This window comes from Rhizopus microsporus (assembly GCF_002708625.1).
Source record: "Rhizopus microsporus ATCC 52813 unplaced genomic scaffold scaffold_34, whole genome shotgun sequence".
Classification (NCBI taxonomy): domain Eukaryota; kingdom Fungi; phylum Mucoromycota; class Mucoromycetes; order Mucorales; family Rhizopodaceae; genus Rhizopus; species Rhizopus microsporus.
Window position 1 is genome coordinate 1 of NW_019671949.1, and position 19,940 is coordinate 19,940.

Below are 19,940 nucleotides of genomic sequence, written 5' to 3' on the forward strand. Positions count from 1 at the left end.
TGTGTATAGCCGTTTGGTCCATGCCTCCCCACCTACAAACATGAAGAAGGACTACGGGGACGCAAAGCAAACACGTAGTCCTGAACCACCTCCTACATAAATGGCTTTAATTGTGATAGCATCAAAGATCTCCGAGCACAGCTTCTCAAGGTACAGGATTGGGAACATGATTACGATCCAAAAAATATCATGACTTTGATTGGGTCAAACATACTGTATTTTCATTTGTGAGACTTTATGAGTCAAGAAACCTAAACAAGATCCAAAAAGAAGCCTGGTACAATAGTCATGTTTGGTCGCTTATTGATACCATATTCGATGATATAAAAACGCTACAGGTTATTCGGTAAATAAAACAAAAAGATCGGCACGGACAGCTGTATATTAATTTTATTGTTTCGTAGCGGCGAAGCAGCAAATGCTGCAAGTACTAGAAGAAAAAATATTGATAGAGTAATTGGATCTAAAGATATTATCGCAAGAGCTTTTACTGGTTATAAATGTGATCTAATTGTAAGAGAAGAAAAAGCCGAGCATGAATATGCAGATGAATATGGAGTTGGTGAAACTGCTGTACATAACCTAAACACTAAGACAGTCGAAGAAAAGGGGATAAAACTGCCAAAGGTGATAAAAGATATGTTAGATAAATTGACTACAAGTAATCAAAACGAGTCTAAAGGCCTCTCAGTATTTGGAGTTCAAACTGCAGGTCTATCTATAACACTATTAGCTGCTGACAGACCAACTCCTTACATTACAAGAATAATAAAAATCAAAGACCTGTCTATATCAAGCGACGAATCCCACTTTACTAGAAGCATTTTACCGTTGATAGTTTTAATATGGCAATTTAAACAGCAAATATTAAAAGTGAAAGAACAAGTATTATCCACTCAGAAACGTAATTACCCAAAGGACACCAGCGAATGGTTAAATGCCTGTTTAAATTATGATGATGTAGCCGTTATGCCTGTCACCTCGACTTCAACTGAATACGTGAATAAAAGAAGAAAGGTTGACTCTTGAATCAACTGCTTATCTTGGATAATTTGTGAGAATACATGCTATACCTCACTGTCTGAAGTCAACTTATGCAATGTTTTTATCGGAATTCTCAAATATCTGTTTATGAACTTATATTTCAAGTAAATCAGTTTTGACAGACTACTAATAAAATTTCTTTTGTACGCTGTTTTTAGGACTTGCTTTGACAGTTTTTGAGCATCAGTGACATTAAACTGATATAAATAAAGGCTGCTACATCTTTCTCTTGTCTTAATAAACTCATATATATAAGTATAATTTACATAAATGAAAAAGTCGGTTCCAAAGTAAGTCCCAAAAAAGTACGAAGGGGCAATTTCAGAAGGTTCCACCAAAAAGATCAATGGTTCTGCTCACGTTAGGACGCTTCTATTTATTAAATGTGTGAGAACCATGAGAGCCATAATGAGAGCCATGGGAGCCATAATGAGAGAGTTGATACTTACGACGTCCCAGATGAGTCCATGCACTGTTTTAATGCCTTGGACGACATTCCTGAGTACGAACCCATGGAAGTTGAGAATATAAAAGATTTGTACGAAACTACAGAATTTGAATGACATCACTGGTATAAATGAGAGGCTGCCTGAACTAGAAGTGAAGAAACTTTTGGATTTGAAGAGCTATCAGGCATATCACCAGACACTGAAGAACAATCAGTCAGAAGCAGAAGCTCAAGGCACTGTAGAAATTGAGAATGGCTTGAAGCAACGCAAGAAGAAAGCCCCAGCAAAGGTCCGAGGAGCGTATATATCTTATTCACCTGAACAAGCACAAGAGCTTCTTGGAAACGCTTGCCTGGCGGTACGAAGCAACGAGTAAGTTGGGAGAGAAAACTCAGGCCTCGTCATACCGATTTTCTGTATGAGTTTTATGGTAAGACTCCACAAGCTGTGCTTTGACAGGCAAGAGATGCGTTGCTTGAAGCTTTTCACGAAATTGGTTCGATTACATTATCAGCTCTTCATAGACATCTCATCCTACATGCCTATTTAACTCTTGAGAAGCTGGAACCAATTGTATCTTCTAGAACGGCTCTTAGTAATCTTAAGCCGCGTAGAAATAAGTTTCTTGAGTGGAAAAATGATGAAAACATGAACTGGCACGAAAACTTGCATTTTCATTGATGAGGCAGGTTTTAACATGTATATTCGTAGAAATTTCGGTAGATCAAAGAGAGGAGTGCTCGTAATGAACATTTCCTGGAGTTTTTGGTTGGTAACATGGATATTTTGGATCAATTTGACATGAAGGGGCGCTATCTTGTTATGGACAACGCTGCCATCCATAAAGTTACTGAGGTTTAGAGTCTGATCGAATCACCATGTTTGAACCCTATTGGGTTGTTCTGGTCCAAAGTCAAGGATGGCATTAGGAGAGATTGCCTGACTGTAGATGACAATCTGAGTGCTAGAATCATTGAATCAACCAAAACCATATCTGTTGATGACTGTGTAAATTGAATAAGCCATTCGTATTCATTTTTCGATAGATATCTGGCTCTTGATCCAATGCTCTGAGAATACAAAGTAGAAAATCTATCCGCATAATAAAAATCGCTGTACGCAAAATAAAAACAACTATCCGCAAACCTATAGTCAAAAACCAATAGTGTCGACATGACATTTTTGTAAAAAATTAAGATCTTTATAGTGTAATGTTCCTTTGCTTGTAATAGTACAAAGTTTTCTTATTTCATAAACAGTATATGACAACCAAGATGATATGTTGTATTCTCCTTTTCACTTTTACCTTTTCAGACGACTAAAAGAAAAAGAAATCATATTATTTAAACTGATGGGAGGGAGAAACGACGTGTGTGCCACCTTTAATAAATAAAGAAACAGACATTGAATCCTCAAGATAGCAAACTGAATTCAAAAAAGCGATGGCTTGTTCCAATCAGCTTTACCTGCCCCTTATTTGTCCATTTCTGTGTATTATTCTGATGAAATTAAAAAATTTGACTAAATAAGCTCTATTATGATCTAGAGAGAATATACCCTTTTTATTTTATACAAAAGTGTCATTGTAACTATAAAGTGCAATTAAAATAAGCTTCATCTAAACCAGAGAACCATACCCATTCTTTAATCCGGGATGCCCCACAACGAGTGCTTCTGTAGATGTATTACCAGCACTATTTTGACGTCTGATAATATCTCTTTCATTCTTTTCATACTTATCTCCAACATATAATGCTGCTCCAACCACATTTGTCCACATGAAGAGTAAATTAAATAAAGGTATCAACTCTAATGCGACAGCTACAGTTCCGAATTGACAATAGGCTGATCTATGCTGCCAAGCATACTTTCTTGATTCACTCACGCCTAGTCCACGAAATTCCAAGTCATAGTGAATATGATGACCCCAGCTACATACACAATACTATTAAAACAAAGTAACGAAAGAAAAAGATATCAAGTTACCATGCAACCCAGCCATTAATATAGCAAGCGACAAATGTACCTACAACAGGCACTAAATGTAACGGAGATGTAATAATTAATATCAGAATCTATCAAAAACCGTTAACCTTCTTTTTTTTTTTGCTGTAATTTTATCTTTACCTGAGCCAAGAGAAGTAGCCAAACCAAAGCTAAGCCTGAAGAAATGCCTCGACAGCAAAGACGAAGTCCAGAGACAGGAACACGAGTTGCAAACATCCTATCAAGCCCCCTTGCTTTTAGAGTTGCATCAAATAAGGCATCTTGATAAATGGGCAACACAATTGCAAAAAAGAGTAAATCCAGCACTGCCGATTCAAGCAAAACAAAAATGACAGACACTATCCAAGCAAGCCAAACTGGACAATGAACGTTGATGAGAGCATGAGCTTGAAGGGGTAAAAGGTATACAAATGAGAATATCAGTGAAATGAGTCCAAAGACAAGTGTGAGTAAAAATGGACAAAGCGTTTTGATCCACAGCTAAAAGAGAGAGAGAGAGAATTGATAAGGAAATCTATTTATTTTTTCTTCAACTTACTTGAGGATGACCAACAAAATAAACAATGCCTGCTACAGGATAAGCATAAGGCGGGGCCATGATATAAATAAGAAAAAGAAAAAAGGAGAAAGGGTTTATTGTTTGAGAGTTATTTTTTAAGCCAATTTTCTTTTTTTAGATAAAATAAACTTTATCAAAAAGTGTGCATATACATGGTTTATTGTTAAAGAAGTGCATGATGAATACATTGGAAATATTAAAGGGGGATGTTAGACTGTATTGGTAATTGTAGTGGTATCAAGATTATTTTTGGAGCATTTATCCTTCTTTTGCCTTTGATGACTAATAATCCTGCTGTAGATACGTTTTCCATGAGGGGCGTGTCGAATGGTCGACAGGAAAGGCCGAATACGATCTACAAGCTAAATCAAATCAGTTAGCTCATCTTTATATATATTATACAACCATATTACCTGTTCACGCTGATCTTCATCAGCATAATCCAGCGAGGTCTGAATGACATAGTTTGCAAAAGAATCTTGTACTAGCCTATCTATTGTTTCGCACTCAATCAGTTCATGGACCAGCAAACGTCTAGTTTGTGGCGATGCATTACGTATGCACTAAAAACACATGGTTAATTACTACTTTTTTTGTCAGTCATGCAATCTACCTTTTCTATCACATTAGAACTGAACTTTTGTATTGACAGAGTGCAGACATGATGAATAAAGTGCTGATTGATACTTTCTATATAATTTGAAACTTGCAAATCCAAGATATACTGTACAACATAGTTGCCAAAGGGATCCTGAACAAGCACCAGTGTATGCTTCGATATCTCATCCACAAGCTGATCCTTTTGCTGTGGTGTAGCAAAATCAAGACATCTTTGCAGCACACAGCATCCGTGCTTATGAGACGCTACTTCCACACAGTGCTTACAAACAGCGTTATATATAAACTGATTATACTCGCTAGATAAATGACGAAGGCATTTTTGAATAACATGGTTGCCGTTCAAATTCTTGATCAATGGGGCAACATGAGCACTCAATGCAGATATAATGTACTGAATCTATTCGTTATATTAGCTACAAACGCCCTTTTTGTTGACATTTACTTCAATTACCTGCTCATGAGTAGACACGCACTCTACCAGTCTCTGAACTGCTCTTGTACCATGCATATTTAGCGCGATATCGACAAGGTGTGGACGAATGATTTGAATCAATTGAATTCTTTGTTCATCTTTACATTTTTCCAACAGTTTTTGACATAAATAGTTACCAAAAGGATCTAATCATGCCTCTTTCTGTCAATCATGATGTCTATATACATGTATGCTTTTTTTTACCTATCATCAATTCAGCAAAGTGGCTGTAAATGTCATTGAATATCAAGTCCAATTCCTCATTGGCGTTTTCCTCAATCTTTCTTTGCAAAAACCGACACCCATTTTGATCTTTACATAGATCATATAGCCTACCTGCAAAGTCACTGACACTTGCATCCACAAAGCGATCTTGGTTGGCACTCGACCGTCGATTGGTATTATAGTTCATATCATGTTTAGCGTGTCGTCCATTTCTAGCCTTTGTCTTTTGATAAGTCGTATTCAATGATGAAGCAGAAAAAGGTGTTTGCAATAGAGGACCATGACTACTAAGGGTGTGCTGTTGGTAAAGAGATGGTGTAGCAGAGCTCATCATGTGAAACCGCAATTCTTGAGATAAAAAGACAGAATCCACAGGGTAATATTGGCGATGTATCTCTTTCATGGAACGTCGATGGTTCACGGGATCTGTAGTTGAATAGGTAGATTGTCTGCTTTGAGGGATAAAACTGTCATTTCCGTATCGGTCATTGACCTCAGGATTCCACTCATGCGAATAACGTCTGGTTGGACCGGAAATAGATTCTGGAAGAAGAGGATTGATCGTTTTAGGCGTGAATGACGGTGACCAAACATTTGATGTGCTTTCGGTCAGTGTTGTTACCACTGGGAACTTTTTCAAGTTAATAAAATGTAAACTTGATAACATATGAGCTTACTAGGTTTTTAATTGTTGTCGTATGCTTTGGTACTGAAGGATGATGGATAAAGAAAGCAGCACCTGCATGTAATGAATCAGGATGAGTGATCTTTTACCCTTTTCCTTTCTTTCTATACCTTCTGTATTGCTCTGTATAGTGCCTTGCAGTCCCATATGTGACCCTAATCCATTCGTCAATTCTTGAGCAAGTGACGATTCTCTACATATTTTTTATATAAGTAAAGAATCGAGTTGTGATCAATGTCATATACCTATCGTAAGGTTCATTGAGAGATAACTTTGAGTTCAGTAGTAGATCTATATGGTCATCACTCGAATTTCTTCGTGAATTGGGCACAGATCGAGAGAAAGTTTTGGTCATGCTTGCCAGTGGTGGCGGTGTAGGATAGGTCATTTGATTGATCAAGTCGACTGGATCAGAATTGATGGAAGGCAAGATTTCTTCGTTGTCACTGTCCATCGTGGCAGATCTGTTTATGTTTTAAAGAAGCCTTTAACTATGTGTGTATTTTTTGCTTTTATTATAATAATATAGTTTTCGCGTTGTGATGATAAATTTTATACAAAAGAAAGAGAAAAAAGAAAAAGAGGCCGATTTTTTGTATAGTTATGCAACAGAGAAAGAGAAATGACATCATAACAAAAATGTACTAAAAGGGCGTTACCATGACATTAGATTAATGCTGCTTTTGTCTTTTATTTGCTTTTTCCCATTGTTGATACTCCCATTCAACTACGTTATCGATCATTCTCATATCTTTTAAATAGATCATCTTTGCTAAAGGTGAGTCAATGATGGTATCGATGATGCCAGTTGAATAGATCAATTGAACAAGAGCGAACCAGCATATACCAAAACATGTGCCAATGCATGATCCAGCAATAACTTGGTTTAGCGTATGATATCCTAAATAAACTCTGTAACAAACAAGTCAATATATAAAAATACAGTCCAATTTTAATAAGGTTATTATTCACCTTGAGATGGATACTAAAATGGCAAGTAGTAGCATTAAGTTGCTTATGAGCACCTTCCGGATACTTTGATGAAATGAAATATTCTTCATCAAATAAAGTGCTCCATAGACTGCAAAATACCAAATGAATTGAGAATGACTAGATGGCATACCATATCCATCACCCAAGTGAGCTATCGTACATTTACATTAATTTTAGGATAATCACCAAGCTATCAATGGTTTACTTGCAGTTTACCGTATGGCCTTTCTTGTTCTATTGCCTCCTTTAGCAAATAATTGATGACCTCATTCAAAAGTTGTCCTAAAAGCATCAGGATCCCTGCCATTTCACGACGAGACACAATAACAGATGCGTAGAAAACGAGAATGGCGATAGGAGCTAGGGTGATGTAAGCGAAAGCATATGATATTTTATCTTGAGGATCAAAATACACGTGAGTTAATGATATAGAAGCCAACGCATGTCCTTCATTGCTATGACAGCTGATTGTCATCTTGTAAAAAAGAAAAGAAAAAAAGGCACACAAAAAACTTTAATCTCAGCTTTCTCCCTTCACCACAGGCTTTTTTCGTGTATTTCTAAAAATAAAGAACTGTTTTGTACGACAATGCAAAGTTTTAACTTATTTGGAAGAGCTATTTTCGACGTTGAAATTTGGTTAACAAAGATACAGTGAAGGTATTACCATCAAAAACAAGGTCTCTCAGAAGTTGTAATGCGGGTGTTGCAGCAAAATAACAAGTAAACTTCAATTTAAGCATACAACGACGTGAATCCTTTGTCTGAAGACTAGTCTTGGAACACTTGACCTCTTTATCTACGTACTCTGAGGTGGTCTTGCAAATGGCCTTTTCGTACAAGTGTTCTTTAAATTATCAATAGTATCAAGATATGAATTCCAAATAAATAACAAGAAGTATGGGACCTGCCGCTGATGAGCACCTTAATAAAGACGAACTAGAACGTGAACAGAAACTTATCATTGGGCGTACTATAGAAGAACATCATCTTGTTTTATTTGGGGGCTATCTTGTCGTATTTACCCTATGAGCTATCAATTGAAGGCTACAAAGGTTTCTGTGAGTTAAAATTCCAATACTAAGCAGATGACATGATAAAGTTTTTCGGATTAAAGAAGTTGGATATATATGTGAGCAGAAACCAAATTATACCTATGGAGTGTACGCAATCAATCTGATGGGCTATTTGATCTCTGGAGAGAGTCTTGCTTAGAAGTCCACCAACACTTTGAAAACAGAATGGTACTCCTTTCACAATTAATTTTTCAAAAGGTCTATTTCCAAACGCAAAACACTGTAATATTAATAATAGAGAAAGGGGATGTCACTAAAGAGCTTATCTTCAGACTCTAGCTAATCACAGTCATTAAAGCATGACTTTCTTTCTTTTAAAATGTCCGTAACGATATTGCTATCAAAAAGAGAACACAAATATGATACTTGTCCTCTTTTTTCCCTTACTTTTATCAAGAGAATTAGGTTACGTGCAACCGTGTTTACTGCAAAGGTATCTCTTCAAATGACAACTTAGTCACTAACATCTGAAGATTGCAACTGACTTTAAATTGTTGTTTTTACTTTTCAAGACTTTTTTTTTCCTCTTTTTCGCCCTATCTTTCTTTCTTTACCCCCATTTTTGATAAATGTCTTCAAACGCCTCAAAGAGAAAGTTTGCTTCATTAACACGCAGTGAAGTGGAAGAGTGCTTACGTCAACAAAAGCGTATCAAACTAGAAATTCAACAGCTACCTTGCCGTAAGCTTAAGTTGAACGATAGTAATAGCACTGCTATTTCTTGTGGTAATTGCACGCGTAAGAAAGGTGATTGCTCCTTTGTTGACTTACGAGCCTTCAAAGTCGAAGCCGATAACACCTTGACTTATGGTCCATACTTTCCTTCTGCTACAACAGAAGATCCTTTGAAAGCTAAACTTGCTATTGCAGTTAAACCCAAGCCACCAGCTAGTACAGCCAAGCAGTACATTCAAAAGTACGTTGAGCCAGTACTGAGACAGATTGTCGGCGATGAAGAACAACTTACTACTGCTTTGAGCGATGAATCGTCTGTCATCAACCGTAAATTTGTTGGTGGCTACGGCCACAGCTGTGACAGTTGCTTGACTAGCATATTCAACTATCACTATATCTGCGCTACTTGCGCTTATGAAATCTGCCCTTCATGTTTCAAGGATGCCAACTTGATGAGGTGTCTTCATTGCGTCCATCATACGCCTGATCATTTCGTTTTATTTAGCAAGTACTCAGATGATTCTTTCTCTGAGCTCAAGTCAAGTCTTTTCAGAGAACACCGTGGCACGAAAAGATCATTCTCTGAGGATCAACAGGAATTTAACGATACCGAGATTGTCATGAAGAGCCCATCTGATGATATTGAAGTCTCTTCAACCCTCTCATTCAATACGAGCTTAAAGACATGTAAGGATAAATTTTGTTACGCGCTTATTTCCTTATTAACTTTCTCCAATAGCTGAATCAGCCTCTAATGTGGTACATGCTCCTCCCAAAAAAGCCAATATTGTTACCGTTGAAAATTCCTTATCCCCCTCTACTACCATCCATAGTGCTTCTGAATATACCACTACCAGCGCTGCCTCCTCCCATGCGCCTGATTCCCCTACTCCCACTATGAATACCCTCGATACTAATACATTGAACCCATCATCTGATACTAGCCGCTCCTCTGCCACGAGTCTGTCTATTCCTGAATGTACTATTACCTCTGATGAGCACCTAGTTATACCACGCGAAAGCATAACCCTAGAACAATTCCAGGCTTATTGGAAACAACACAAACCTTTAATCATTACCAATTCACTAAAGGACGCTGATTCTGAATGGTCTCCTGAATATTTTATCAAACATTACGGAAAAGATCCCATTGAAGTCATTGACTGTAAAGATTATACAAAAAAAAACAAGTCAACTGTGAAAGAGTACTTTGAAGGCTTCTCAGATCACCGCAAGCGCAAGGCTTTGGCAAAGAAACTGGGAACATCTGAACTTTTGAAAGTCAAGGTAACATAAAAACTCTATTATAACATTTGCATATGACTGACAAAGTAACTTATAGGACTGGCCACCTACTGAAGATATCGCAAACAAGTTTCCCCAGCTCTATAAGGAGTTTATGGCTACTGTGCCAATACCTGAATACAGTGCAACAGATGGTTATTTTAACTTGGCCAATCGTTTACCTACTGAATTTCTTCCTCCTGACCTTGGGCCCAAAATGTTTATTTCATATATGTCTGGCAACACTAACCTCCACTGCGACATGACTGACGCGGTCAACCTTATGTATTATGCCGGAAAAACTAATAACACCAATCACGCTGCTGCCATTTGGCATATATTTGCTGCAAAGGATTCTAAAGCACTGTCAAAATGGCTAAAGAAGCGTCACCAGAAATTTCTGAAAAAGTGGCATCCCATCCACAGTCAGTCGTTATACATGGATGACAATGAACTGAAGCTACTAGAAAAGCAGACAGGTATTAAGCCTTGGAAAATATACCAGAATTGCGGTGATGCCGTCTATATACCAGCTGGATGTCCACATCAAGTCTATAACTGCACAGAAGCTATCAAGTGCGCGGTTGACTTTGTCAGCCCTGAAAACCTTGAAACGAGCCTATCGGTAACTAAGCAGTTTAGCGAATTACCAAAGACAGATGCTTTACAGCTCAAGTCTACTCTGCTATTTACTTGGAAAGAGATAAATGAAAGCTAACCTATACCATAAAAACATGTAATAAAGCATAAAATATAAACATAAGCCAAGTTTGTCTCTATATAACTAGAAGACAAATGAATAATATATTATTTGTTTTATACCTACCGAAGCGCTAAGGAATACACTGCCGTTATGGACAGCACATTAAGTCCACAGTACCATTAGTCTTTTGAAGGAGGGAGGGCCTTCATTGTCATGTTTTGATTTGTCAACAAAGATGTGGTATATATTTAATACACTCTACACATCGGGATTCCACACCGTACTATAAGATTCACACTTGAGGACAGCGTGTACTCTTCGCTTTGATCCAGCAATGGAGATATTGGTAATATACTTGGTCAAACACGTTACAGATCTGGCTCGTTAAATACTTGTCAACATAAACAAATCCGGCCCCCTCGTTGGATTGTTTGCATTTTCGTTTGATTTCTTTAGTAATACGTCTAGTAGGTGCAGCTCATTTGCTTTTCATACTTGAACAAAAAGGACCATCTTCGAGTGCAACGATTCGCTTCCATTGAGAGGAGGAAGGGAGGTCAGCAGAAGGTAAAGGTTCATGTTTGCTTTTGTTTGGGTTTTGATTTTTAGCGCCAACTGTGCTTGATGTGCCATATTTCTTGCTGTTTTCAAAGAGTCTTTTAACAATTTCTTGAGTTCCTTTTTGCTTGTTGATATACACTTTGAACTTTAGCTTTTGAGACCTATGCCATACGCAGCGTTATTAAAATACATACCATGTAAGAAAGCGATATACCATTTATCTTGACAGTAATAGTTATGGATTCTTTGATAGTTTTGTAGGCGTGTAGAGGTAGCTAGAAAAAACGAAGTCAAGTTTGCAATTTTTAAAGTAGGCAGTTCACTAATATACCTAAATTCGTCTAAATGACATTCTTGGTGTTCTTTTCGTCTTCTTGTAGCAAGACTGTAACCACATAGATGATAGTGTTCTTGCAAGCTTGTAGTTCAGATACGTTCATATTCTGTAGATTTAACTGCAGTAAAGATAGTTGATATACCAGGATCAACATCCCAAATTTCTGCATCGTCAGCAATATCAGTAAAACCTTTGGGAGCCTTTGGTTCCCTTCTAGGTTCACCTTGGATGGAAGCAGCTCTCTTAAACATGAAGAATACAGCATAACCATCAGTAATGATCACATTTCTACAATGACAGCATTTATTTAGACTAAAAGAAAAGACATGTAACTAAGCGTACGCAAACTTCTTTGGACGTGAAGTCAAGCTTTCAATCGTCTTGTAGCTTATTTTTAAAAAATCAAAGACATTAAATACCATGAAGTTAAGTCATTATTGTCGTAAAACAATGTCTGCTTAAGGACTGACATTGAGACAAACGATTGTAATCAGTATGTGTAGAGTGAATTCATACATTATAAGATTACGTGCATACACTTTTAGTGATAAGTCAAATTAAATAGAATCCCTCTTTTGAATATGAATCATTACTTCTTTATATAAAAGGATATACTTCTTTAAAAGATGACCCTTCTCACGGTAAAATCAGTAACATAACCCAGATCATGAAATGAACAATAAGATCAGTGCCAGGAACGAATTAAAAGTTTTCTTTATGAATTCAGGAACCGTTAGTCAATCACATTCTCAGTAATTATAATTCACGCTTAGAATAGTAGCTTAACAGCCATTTGATAGCAACTATAAATAGTAGATCCTTTATTTAATTGTATGTTCCTTCTGCCTTTATCTCAGAATTAAGATTAGTCTCAAAGAGTACTTCTTTTGTCTTTGTTGTGTGTCTTATAAACCATTACATAACAATTATCATTCTTTTGACCTGGTTTGATCTTGTTATCACATTGTTTGGCAAGCTTCCAGAAAGACTGATGCTCAATCTTGTATAAAAAAAGTAAAGAAAAGTACCTTAATCCTTGAGGGTCAGTGTACTTGAGAGGCATGAAAGTCTTGTCTTGAATTCTTGCTTGTACTGCTTTGATAAAGCTTTGGACAGCATCAATATCCTTTTTATCAATGTTCTTCAGTTTGCTTGTTATTTCCAAGGGCTTGTTGGAATTGATAGCAGTCAATGTGTTTTCCTTTAATGATCTGTACTTGCTTGTATTCAACTTCTTGACAAAAGGAAGCTCTTGTGATTTTCTGTGGACGTAACTGCTTGGTGCTTTGCCTTGAGGCTTCGTTTCTTGACTGAGCTTCTTTTGTTCCATTTCCTTCTGTATAAAGTGTGGTTATTTCATATAAAATTGAGATTTGGCATACAAATTAGCCTTTACTTGGTACGTCAGCATCATTAGAAGCATCGTACATTAATCAGAAAGTAAGAAAGTTACTGATAATGGTTTCATATATTTCAGTTCGGTCTACAGTGGATGACCAGGTAAACTTGAGGTTTATCTTTTGTTGAAAGATATGTTTGACTGTTAGGCTATCATCACAGAAGTAAGGAGATGTTTTTTCGGATAAGGCTTTAAGAATATGTCTAAGAGTCCTGTCTTCGTAAGTAGATCATACGTAGTTATGGATCAGTGTTTCATATTGCTTGGCCATAGAAGATGCAATGGTCATATATCCTTTACTTGCGCGCTTGTACAAGTCGGGTTGAGTAAGAGAAGTAGATTCACAAAAGGCCTTGAAACTCTTCTTGATACTATTAGATGCATGCTTTCCTTGGCCATCAAAGATGGAAAACATGCTATAGAACAAATTTTGAGCCATCATAAATAATTCTTCACCATCCTCGAGAAGTTCCAAGACATAGTAATTAATAAAAATAGATCCAGCATACACCAGTTGAGTGATATGGTCAACTACTTCTTAAATCAAAGTAACGAACTTGGGATATCCACAGATATTAGCCAAAGATATCTTGATTACAGAAGTTTTCTCAGCGGTATCTTTAGGTTTTGGAAGCTTCGTTTTTGATTTATTCATAGGACACAGCTTGTTGGAGGAGCAAAAATGATTGCTCCATCACAAGAAGGGCACCTAGATTGTTTTTGTTCGCTAGTTGCTGTCTTATTCTTTTCTTTCTCCTTTTAAATGCTTCAACCTTATCAAGCTTACTTATATATTTCTTATAGGCCTTGATAGGAGCAGAAGTACGACTAGTGGAAGGAGTAGGAGCATGTAATACAGCTTCAACACTCATATCGTTGTTGGCTGTAGGCATACATACTTTTTCACTGGTAACAACATTTTAAGGATTGAAAGCAGCTTTGTATTCTTTAGCAGTTTTCAAAGAAGTACGGGGGCTCTTGCCTCTTACAGCAACATGTTATAAAACAGATGAAACTAATAGACGCTATCTTTACCTTTTTTAAGTAATGGTGTTTCTTGAAAGTCATCACCACTTGTTTCAAAAGATGTATATTTGATTAAGTTTGTTTGCATTTGTGCAAATAAAGAAGGGAGCCCGCAATAGGCAGCTAAATAGACTCTTGATATGTCATGTCGACTTTATAGCTTACATACTCTTTTCTTTGTCTCACTTTGCCTTTGAAGACAGAGTGCTTTCGTCTTTCTTTCGCTTCATGTTGAAGTAAAGAAAAGAAAAAAGGAAAAGTAGCTGCGGACATCCCTGTCGTGTTAGATTAACAATATATAATACTTTATTATTAATTAACCATTTTTTCTTTAATAGTAAAATCTATCCTTGAATGAAAAAGCACTCTACTTTTGATACACTACACATCATGCTATAATCCTCAAAGTACTTTTCTTTATAAAAGTGATGGATAGAGATACTAAAATGGTACAGGATGGCCATGGACCATCATGTAACATCAGGAACAGTGATCGAGGAAGTAACAGTAAATAGAGAAGAGAAGAGGCACGGACCCTAACGTCACTCATATGTTCCATGAGGAAATAGCAGTACATAATTTGCACACATATATGCAGCATGTGTCTGACTTATTATTTGAAAGCGAAATTCAAAGTGATACTGATCACGTACTGAAGCGCTGATAATTCCAGTATATATATATATTAGTGATTTACAAAATCAAAATAAGAAAGAGCTCATTATTTACAAATAGTGTCATTTTATATGAGAACAGAACGACTAATGATTCTTGAGTATGTCGCTTTATATTGCTTTCAGTTTATTCTTCTTCTTTTCTCATTTGATGCAATACAGGAAATAGAGAGTAGAATGTATACTTTGCTGTAAGATTATATTCAACTTATTATAAGGCTTCAGGCCAAATATGGCGCTTTCCAACCTGCTTCAAATTATGCCACTCTTGGTTCTACTGCTAATGTTACCTCTTCATATAATTCTGATTCGTCTGCTATTGTCAATATCCTTGTCTCTGCTGCTGAATTCATAACCGATACCAATAGCTCTTCACTAAAAGGAGCTGGCGTAAAAATGAGTTGACTTTTTAACTTTGGGGTGGAAGGGCAGAGATCTATGTTACTAAGATTGTAAATTAAACTACGCAGATAATTGTTATGCTTTCTATTGAGATACTTTAAAGAAAAGCTAAAACATAAAGTTTATGCTTTTAAGCAGGGAAAGGGCTATCAGGCAAGCTATAATTGCAAACTTTTTATTATATGCTTTATAACGAAACGGTTGCTGATAAAGTTTTTAGTGCAGCCATTTGATGTTGAATGGGACTTGGGTGCACTTGCTACTGTAACAGATAAAGCCAATGCCAAAGATCTTGCTTTGATATCATTACTATCTCATACTTGATTCTGATTAGCACCATGGTCAACGGTACATGTCTCTGGGCTACTTTAAAAACTATTTGTTTTGCTGCTATTTCACAAACACGCTAGAGGTCATTCAAACTGATCCAGATCACTTGAGAGTAGAATTTACTTTTTCTGTATGTTGTAAGCGACTCACAGGCTATAGCCTAGAGCTACAGTGAGTTTCCCCTGTTTGCTTTATGCCTATCTTCAAAGCAGCTATTTCGATTAACTTTTTCAAGAATCTGGATACATGTTCCTCAAGAAACTACATGAGACTGGATCACAAAGCTGTGCGGATTACATGCCTTGATAATAACTGAAGGCTCCTCTATCAGCGTGATAGTTTATTTTCGAACTTTATTCACACCTGCAGGTTCTAATCTGAATCGGATCATTTGGCCAGATTTCGTTTAAGGGATAAAGCAGCAGACAAAGCAGATGAATCCTGTTTTGAATTCAAAGGTAATCGAGCGTTCGCATATGAAAAAACAACGTTTCTTCTTAAAGCTTTTTACAGTCAAGGGGCCGAGCAAGATTCGATCAATTTTAAATTGCAGGAATGTCAACCAATATATTTGGTACATCTGTCTCAAGAGCAAAACTGAATACTCCAGTTTCAACGAGCCTAGTTTCGTATTGCAATTGTGTATGTCCTGCCTCTTTTAGAATATAGGGATCTTGAAGTTTGATTTCAAAAGAGACAGAGTAATTACAGTACTTCCATCAAAAATCAATCCGCGTCTCTCCTTGGACATGGTGGTATTGATTTGTTTATTTCGGGACACTAGCACAAATACAAACGTTGTGAAAGAAATGACATTCATTATGCGATTATTGACGGAACAGATTATATTACTGATTTTGATCACATCAAAAAATAGGTATGTATAAAGTAAAACTGGTTGACTTCTATTTGGCCATATTGGATATGCGCGCCGCTGAGCAAAACGACAATAATAATGATGCTTTGACCTTTCAACGGGGTACGCTTAATATCAAGGGGAAATAGTAGATTATGTCTTGACAACATTAAATTCAAGAAAACTACGTAGCTTGCCTCAAGCTGCTAAAGACAGCTAATTTTGCAAGTAAAAAAAAAAAAAAAAAAAAAAAAAAAAAAAAAAAAAAGAAAGCTTGTTCCTATACATTCTTTAACGTTGATGTAGCCTGAAATCAGCAAAAGTAAGCACAGCGCCAAAGGCGGATACAACCTTGTACAGTAACCAAAATCGAACAAGCTAGAGCTATTTATATCTGTTTGCATCTTCTACTACTTTCTAAGCTTGTATTAGCATAGATTACTGGAATTCACTGATATATTCTTATGTCTTTAGGGTCCTTATTACAAGCATTGCTCATCTTAATATCATCATTCCGTATTGTGATACTTTACTAGAGCTATATTCTTTTAAAAAGTCGTAGTTATACTATTTTTCTTAGTTATAGACTACATTTACAGTATCTTTCACGCTACAATCAATTGACAGGAACTTATAAGTAGAGATTAACTCAGCTTTTTTTTTTTCTTGCAAGGCGAGCTCTTTTCTTCATTTAATTTCACTTTACTAATAACACAACACCTCATACTTCAGAATTATTGCAATACTCAACGCTTCCTTGGTTTTAATGTTTTACTAGAATCAGGGTTAAATTAATTTGCAGGCAGGGCAAAGTACTAACAATAAAATTCTAAAGAACAGAAGTTATTTGTGACCAATGTATTTAATTATATTTGCAAAGGATTGTGGTTCATTAGGCATTCTAGTCGTCTTCATAGTAGTTTATAAGTGAGAACCAGTAATTACATTGGGAGCAACGGTCAGTGTTTCTAATTTTATTAGTACTATAGATATTACTGATGAGAATATACTGAGAAGGATGTTCTTCAGTATCAAATAACCCTATGCTGTGATTACTCCTGTATTGATAGTTGTTCAAATTGTTATCCTAATATATAAGAGCTTGGTTAGCATCTTTTAGAATGAAGAGATTATCGACAATAGTTAGTTTACGAGACCTATTTACCAGTGTGAATAATTCAGTCTTGAAATTTATGAAAACTACTCTGAATACAGAACTGTTCAATTTCTCTAAAGATATCATCACGAAAACGGCTTTGAATCACAGCGTCATTTGCAGCGTTTGCTAATTCTACTGCTTCGAGTATTCTTGCAAGAAATATTTGATGATGTTCTTGTTCTTCTTGGCGCTTTTCATTATATTCCAATTCGCAAATTTGTATAAGTTCAGGTGTCGTGTAATACTTTTTAAGTAAATTAAATAATTTTGCCTTAGGTCAGGTCTCGATTTTTTTTTTTCTGGATATTTCGTTCAGAGCAAAATTTTACCGCATGCCGTAATCATCCTGTAGGGATGGACATTGTAAATATCTTTCTTGAGCTTTTGATATGTAAGAGTAATGTTTTATTGATGAGTTTAGCTTTTTTTTTTTGCAAGCATTTGTGTTAAAATTTCTTGTTGTTTTCGGTTTTGTTTTCCCTCGTAGTGACCACCAAATGCAATTGCTTGTTTTAGCTTAATGACCTTGGAGAGTCTAAAATTTTTAAGACAGATTTTAAAGTAAAAAAGGTTAAGGTAACAAACTGAGTATAATATCGAGTCAGTGATTATCAGATCCTGATTATACAAAATCAAATATAACAAGTTTGAATTGATGTCTTCATAAGAAAAGAAGTTGTAAGATAGTTGAATTGAGAATAATACTGTAGATTGATTAATTTAATTAAACCTAGTGATCCTTTATTCAAAACATTGAGTTATTTATATTGATAAAAATAACAGGGAGAGTGATGTTGACACTATCTCATAGCATAGTGTGGGCACACTATATGATGGCACCATGTAGGTTGACAATGCTAGTCCTCATGGTGTGAGCTGAGGGCGCAATCAGGGGCAAAATATTGAATCTTGTTTACAACGACAATGTAATTTTCTGTAAGGCATATAGGTTGTTAATAATTCAAAGTGTTTTATTGAGTTTTTATGAGTTTCGGTGCGTGGAATGGCCACCAGATCTTGTACGTAAGGTCAAACATAAGAAGAATAAAAGCAAAGATAAGAAAAGAGATCAGAAACTTTTACAACAGAAGGTTCTCTGTTTATTTGAATGTAAGATAATAATATAAATTTAATCGTTAATAATAATCACTTGAATTGTCTTCCACAGGAGGGAGTATTTATATTATTTCTTTGTTTACAACCTCATCCTTTTCAATAAAGCGAATGTTTTCACAAGGCTGATATTTTCATTTTAGCAACAAAGGTCGCCAGCTCGACTAAACTCGGCTTGATCGGGTGTAATGTAACACAGTTCTCAAAAAAAAAAAAAACTTTAAATATCAAAACCTTAAATATCAAAACTTTAATTACTTTTTATCAAGTATAAAAGAGCAATGCTTTTGCAAAAAACTCAGGACATTCAATAAATCACCTACGATTTGAATCACAACCTTTTCCTTTTTTATTTTTATCTTTTATTGTGACATATTAGACGAGTTTGGTAATAGAGTACCACAAGATCAATACGAAAATTTCATATATTTGAAATTTTCATATTTTTGAAAATATCGATACAAAAACTAGTCCTGATGTCCTCTCAAAAACATATAAATAGCCTTAGTCCTTGCCTCCCCTTGCCAAAAGAATTCATTCATCAATTAATTGAATCAATCACCTTTTCTCTTTATTTTATATTCATACAATAAACAGGTCTTAACTTTTGTTATAAAAGTTCCTGCTCTTATTCTTTTATCTTCATACCTTTATGAACTTAACAATTGATCTTTTAATAAGATATGGTGGTCACTATACTACTCAGAACTCTGTTTAAACGCAAACTTTATACAAGCTCTTGCCTATAACAAATTTACCCAGCTCACTCTAACGAAATAAGAAAAATTACAGTAATAAAAATAGAAGTTTGTGTGTTCGTAGTCTTTTGTAAGGCTTGAGGTTCGTAGCAAAAGTGTTTAAAAGGTAAAGTTATAATAAAGGTTCGATGTGTGGCCACCAGATCGTGTAAAGTTGATCAGACTGAGTTGTACAAAGTAAAAAGAATAATAAAGATAAAAAGGTTCCTGAATCCACTTGATTGGATTATCCAGAAGTTAATAAAAGATAAAAATAAAAAGGAAAAGGCTGTGATTCAATTCGTAGGTGATTTATTGAATGAATTGAGCTTTTAGCAAAAGCATTGCTCTTTTTATATTGTTAAAAATAAGGTTGGTCGATATAAAGTTCATTTGGTTTAAGGTTCAAACGTTAAATGGAGAAACCTTAATCTCGCAGTCCAAAAAGAATCAGTGTTACTGGGTGTTAGTAGTAAGGTTAAAAATAAGTTTTATATGTAGAATTTGGTATTGTAGTGACCACCAGATCTTATTATAAGATCAATGTAAAGCA

General features: G+C 35.8%; 6 protein-coding genes across 6 annotated transcripts; 2 read left to right on the forward strand and 4 right to left on the reverse strand.

The window, feature by feature from the left end:
• Positions 1-100: 100 nt before the first annotated feature.
• Positions 101-2,174, forward strand: RHIMIDRAFT_295855 (uncharacterized protein; the record flags this gene model as incomplete). Its single annotated transcript, XM_023614219.1, has 5 exons — positions 101-150; positions 233-346; positions 405-1,017; positions 1,597-1,865; positions 2,018-2,174. The coding sequence occupies 5 exons, from the start codon at positions 101-103 to the stop codon at positions 2,172-2,174; spliced, it is 1,203 nt and encodes a 400-aa protein (XP_023461174.1).
• Positions 2,175-3,111: 937 nt separating this feature from the next.
• RHIMIDRAFT_242571 (uncharacterized protein) lies at positions 3,112-4,098 on the reverse strand (the record flags this gene model as incomplete). Its single annotated transcript, XM_023609810.1, has 4 exons — positions 3,112-3,424; positions 3,480-3,568; positions 3,621-3,980; positions 4,039-4,098. 4 exons carry the CDS (start codon positions 4,096-4,098, stop codon positions 3,112-3,114), a joined length of 822 nt encoding a protein of 273 aa, XP_023461175.1.
• Positions 4,099-4,268: 170 nt separating this feature from the next.
• Positions 4,269-5,564, reverse strand: RHIMIDRAFT_209243 (ARM repeat-containing protein; the record flags this gene model as incomplete). Its single annotated transcript, XM_023607125.1, has 5 exons — positions 4,269-4,421; positions 4,473-4,622; positions 4,673-5,077; positions 5,132-5,298; positions 5,357-5,564. The coding sequence occupies 5 exons, from the start codon at positions 5,562-5,564 to the stop codon at positions 4,269-4,271; spliced, it is 1,083 nt and encodes a 360-aa protein (XP_023461176.1).
• A 1,169-nt stretch (positions 5,565-6,733) lies between these two features.
• On the reverse strand, positions 6,734-7,530 carry RHIMIDRAFT_209257 (PAP2 domain protein; the record flags this gene model as incomplete). The annotated part of the gene is made up of 3 exons (XM_023607128.1): positions 6,734-6,974; positions 7,035-7,206; positions 7,272-7,530. 3 exons carry the CDS (start codon positions 7,528-7,530, stop codon positions 6,734-6,736), a joined length of 672 nt encoding a protein of 223 aa, XP_023461177.1.
• A 1,145-nt stretch (positions 7,531-8,675) lies between these two features.
• On the forward strand, positions 8,676-10,925 carry RHIMIDRAFT_274476 (Clavaminate synthase-like protein). Its single transcript, XM_023612462.1, has 3 exons — positions 8,676-9,493; positions 9,546-10,093; positions 10,149-10,925. The coding sequence occupies exons 1-3, from the start codon at positions 8,701-8,703 to the stop codon at positions 10,806-10,808; spliced, it is 2,001 nt and encodes a 666-aa protein (XP_023461178.1). The 5' UTR covers positions 8,676-8,700; the 3' UTR covers positions 10,809-10,925.
• A 346-nt stretch (positions 10,926-11,271) lies between these two features.
• On the reverse strand, positions 11,272-13,983 carry RHIMIDRAFT_242575 (uncharacterized protein; the record flags this gene model as incomplete). Its single annotated transcript, XM_023609811.1, has 6 exons — positions 11,272-11,515; positions 11,569-11,764; positions 11,834-11,979; positions 12,720-13,027; positions 13,326-13,627; positions 13,878-13,983. The coding sequence occupies 6 exons, from the start codon at positions 13,981-13,983 to the stop codon at positions 11,272-11,274; spliced, it is 1,302 nt and encodes a 433-aa protein (XP_023461179.1).
• Between the last annotated feature and the right edge of the window lie 5,957 nt (positions 13,984-19,940).

Excerpts from the sequence above, each read along its gene's own strand:
- RHIMIDRAFT_274476 (XM_023612462.1), top strand. The coding sequence starts at position 8,701 with ATGTCTTCAAACGCCTCAAAGAGAAAGTTTGCTTCATTAACACGCAGT. Across the intron at positions 9,494-9,545 it reads CAATACGAGCTTAAAGACAT|CTGAATCAGCCTCTAATGTG; the intron begins GTAAGGATAAAT and ends TTTCTCCAATAG. Across the intron at positions 10,094-10,148 it reads CTGAACTTTTGAAAGTCAAG|GACTGGCCACCTACTGAAGA; the intron begins GTAACATAAAAA and ends AGTAACTTATAG.